The following is a 1866-nucleotide window of genomic DNA, read 5'->3' on the forward strand; positions in this document are numbered from 1 at the left end:
TAGCCCCAAAGACTCCGCTCAGGTAGATCACAAACAGTATGGGGGATACTGGGGATCCTTGGGGGGACCCCCGGAGTTAATGGGGTGCTCTGGGCACTGGTGACCATCAACTACTAACTGAACCCTCCGGTCAGCTAGGAATGATCGTACCCAGCGGATCAGGTCCCCATCTAACCCTAACTCCCCCATCCTTCTAACTAGCTTGGCTGGGTCCACATGGTCAAAGGCTCCCTTTACATCCATGAAAAGAGCCCCTGCAAGCTGCTTCTGTCCCCAGCCCTGGTGCACCTCCTGGATCAGGCATGCCACGGCATCTATGGCGCTCCGGTGCCTGCGGCTCCCCATTTGGCCAGGATGTAGGACCCCCATGGTTTCACAATAGTCGGATATGGCCTCTGCCGCTATCTTTTCTATAACCTTCCCCAGGCAGTTGAGCAGGCTGATCACCCTATATGCTTTGACTAGGGTATAGTCAGGCTTATTGGGTTTCCGGAGCAGGATCCCCTTTGCCACTTTCCATGCCTGGGGATGAACCCCTAGGCGAAAGCATTGCCTAGCCAATGCCACTATCCGGGGGCTGTCCCAGCTCCATAGGAGCCGTAGAGCTCGGAAGTTTAGCCTGTCTATCCCCGGGGCTTTCTGGATTGCCTGGCTAAATAAGGCACGCCGTACTGTCTCTTCCTTAACCTGAGTGTGAATCTTCCCACAGGGAAGGTCTTCTTGAGGGCTCCCTCTAGGGGCTGGTGGGAATGCCACCTCCCGGACTAGGGCCTCCTTCTCAGTAATAGTGGTCGCCACCTGGCCCTGGGGGCCCCGGAGGGTAGGGGTCGTACTTGAAGCTTTCGGGGTGGTATACCAAAGGGCCTTCCAGCATCGGGTAGCATCCTCTGGGCCTAGGCGGTCCCTAGATTCCAGAGGCCCTACTAGAAAGGCTTCCCAGCACTCCCGCTTTGCCTGCCGTATGGCTCTATAGTAGGTGTTCTAGGCTTCTTGATGTTCCTTATCTCCTAAGGTCCCTGTCTGCCATGCCCGCCTTACCTGGGCATATGCCCCTCTGGCCAGCTTGATTTCTGCTTGCCACTAGTGTTTTGAATAAGGACATACTTGTGTTAGTTTGGCGAAGCAGTTCAAGACTCCTATCATAGATTCTTGGATCTATGAAGCCTCCCTTTCTATATCCTCCTCTGAACAGGCATCTGTTAGGGGTGGATTGCTGGCAGCAAGTTCCTTCCAAGCCTATATAGCCTTCTCTAAGGCTTCCCTGTCTGCCTGAAGGGCCTGTAACTGCCAGCCAGTTGCTTCCTTAACAGTCTCTGTAGATGCTTTCTTTATAGGTTCCTATTTGTCACGGCGCTAACGCGGATAAGAGTCACGTGACCGAGGGAATATCTTCATCGCCCAGTTCCGAGCCTGCTGTAGCTCTTCGAGCTACGTCCTGTCTATAGAGCCTGCCCATACCAGCCTGCCAAACAGCCTGAGACTCGCAGATAGATAGTGTGACGATTCAACTTGCCTGTCGTCACGTGAGCGGTGAGAAAAGCGGTGAGGTATAGGTACGGCAGAATACTTGCATAAATCGCCTCGCTAGCGACCTGGCTCCCTTCCTTCTTCTCCTCTCCTCCCAGCCTAGTCTCTTGTAATTTAGATCGCTCCTAGTGATAAGAAACTGCTCTATTGCCTGGAATTGGATCCGTCACATTAGACTAGGCTCAACCCACTCATTTCTTACCATTTCTACTGCTTCTAGATACGGTCTGACGCGTCTACTACAACAGTCGACGCAGACCTCTTGAAGCTGCCAACTGCGTGCCAGCGACGTGGTGATCAACTGCTGGAAGATACTGAAGATACTAACGATACCGACGT

General features: G+C 53.4%; 2 protein-coding genes across 2 annotated transcripts; both read right to left on the reverse strand.

Moving 5' to 3' along the window:
• Positions 1-27: 27 nt before the first annotated feature.
• T310_10270 (reverse transcriptase) lies at positions 28-981 on the reverse strand (the record flags this gene model as incomplete). The annotated part of the gene is made up of 1 exon (XM_013467310.1): positions 28-981. A coding segment is annotated over one exon (954 nt), but the record flags the coding sequence as incomplete, so codon positions are not given.
• A 19-nt stretch (positions 982-1000) lies between these two features.
• Positions 1001-1303, reverse strand: T310_10271 (uncharacterized protein; the record flags this gene model as incomplete). The annotated part of the gene is made up of 1 exon (XM_013467311.1): positions 1001-1303. A coding segment is annotated over one exon (303 nt), but the record flags the coding sequence as incomplete, so codon positions are not given.
• Positions 1304-1866: the final 563 nt, after the last annotated feature.

The sequence above is a fragment of the Rasamsonia emersonii genome, assembly GCF_000968595.1.
Source record: "Rasamsonia emersonii CBS 393.64 chromosome Unknown ctg1118621762464, whole genome shotgun sequence".
NCBI classification, from domain to species: Eukaryota; Fungi; Ascomycota; class Eurotiomycetes; order Eurotiales; family Trichocomaceae; genus Rasamsonia; species Rasamsonia emersonii.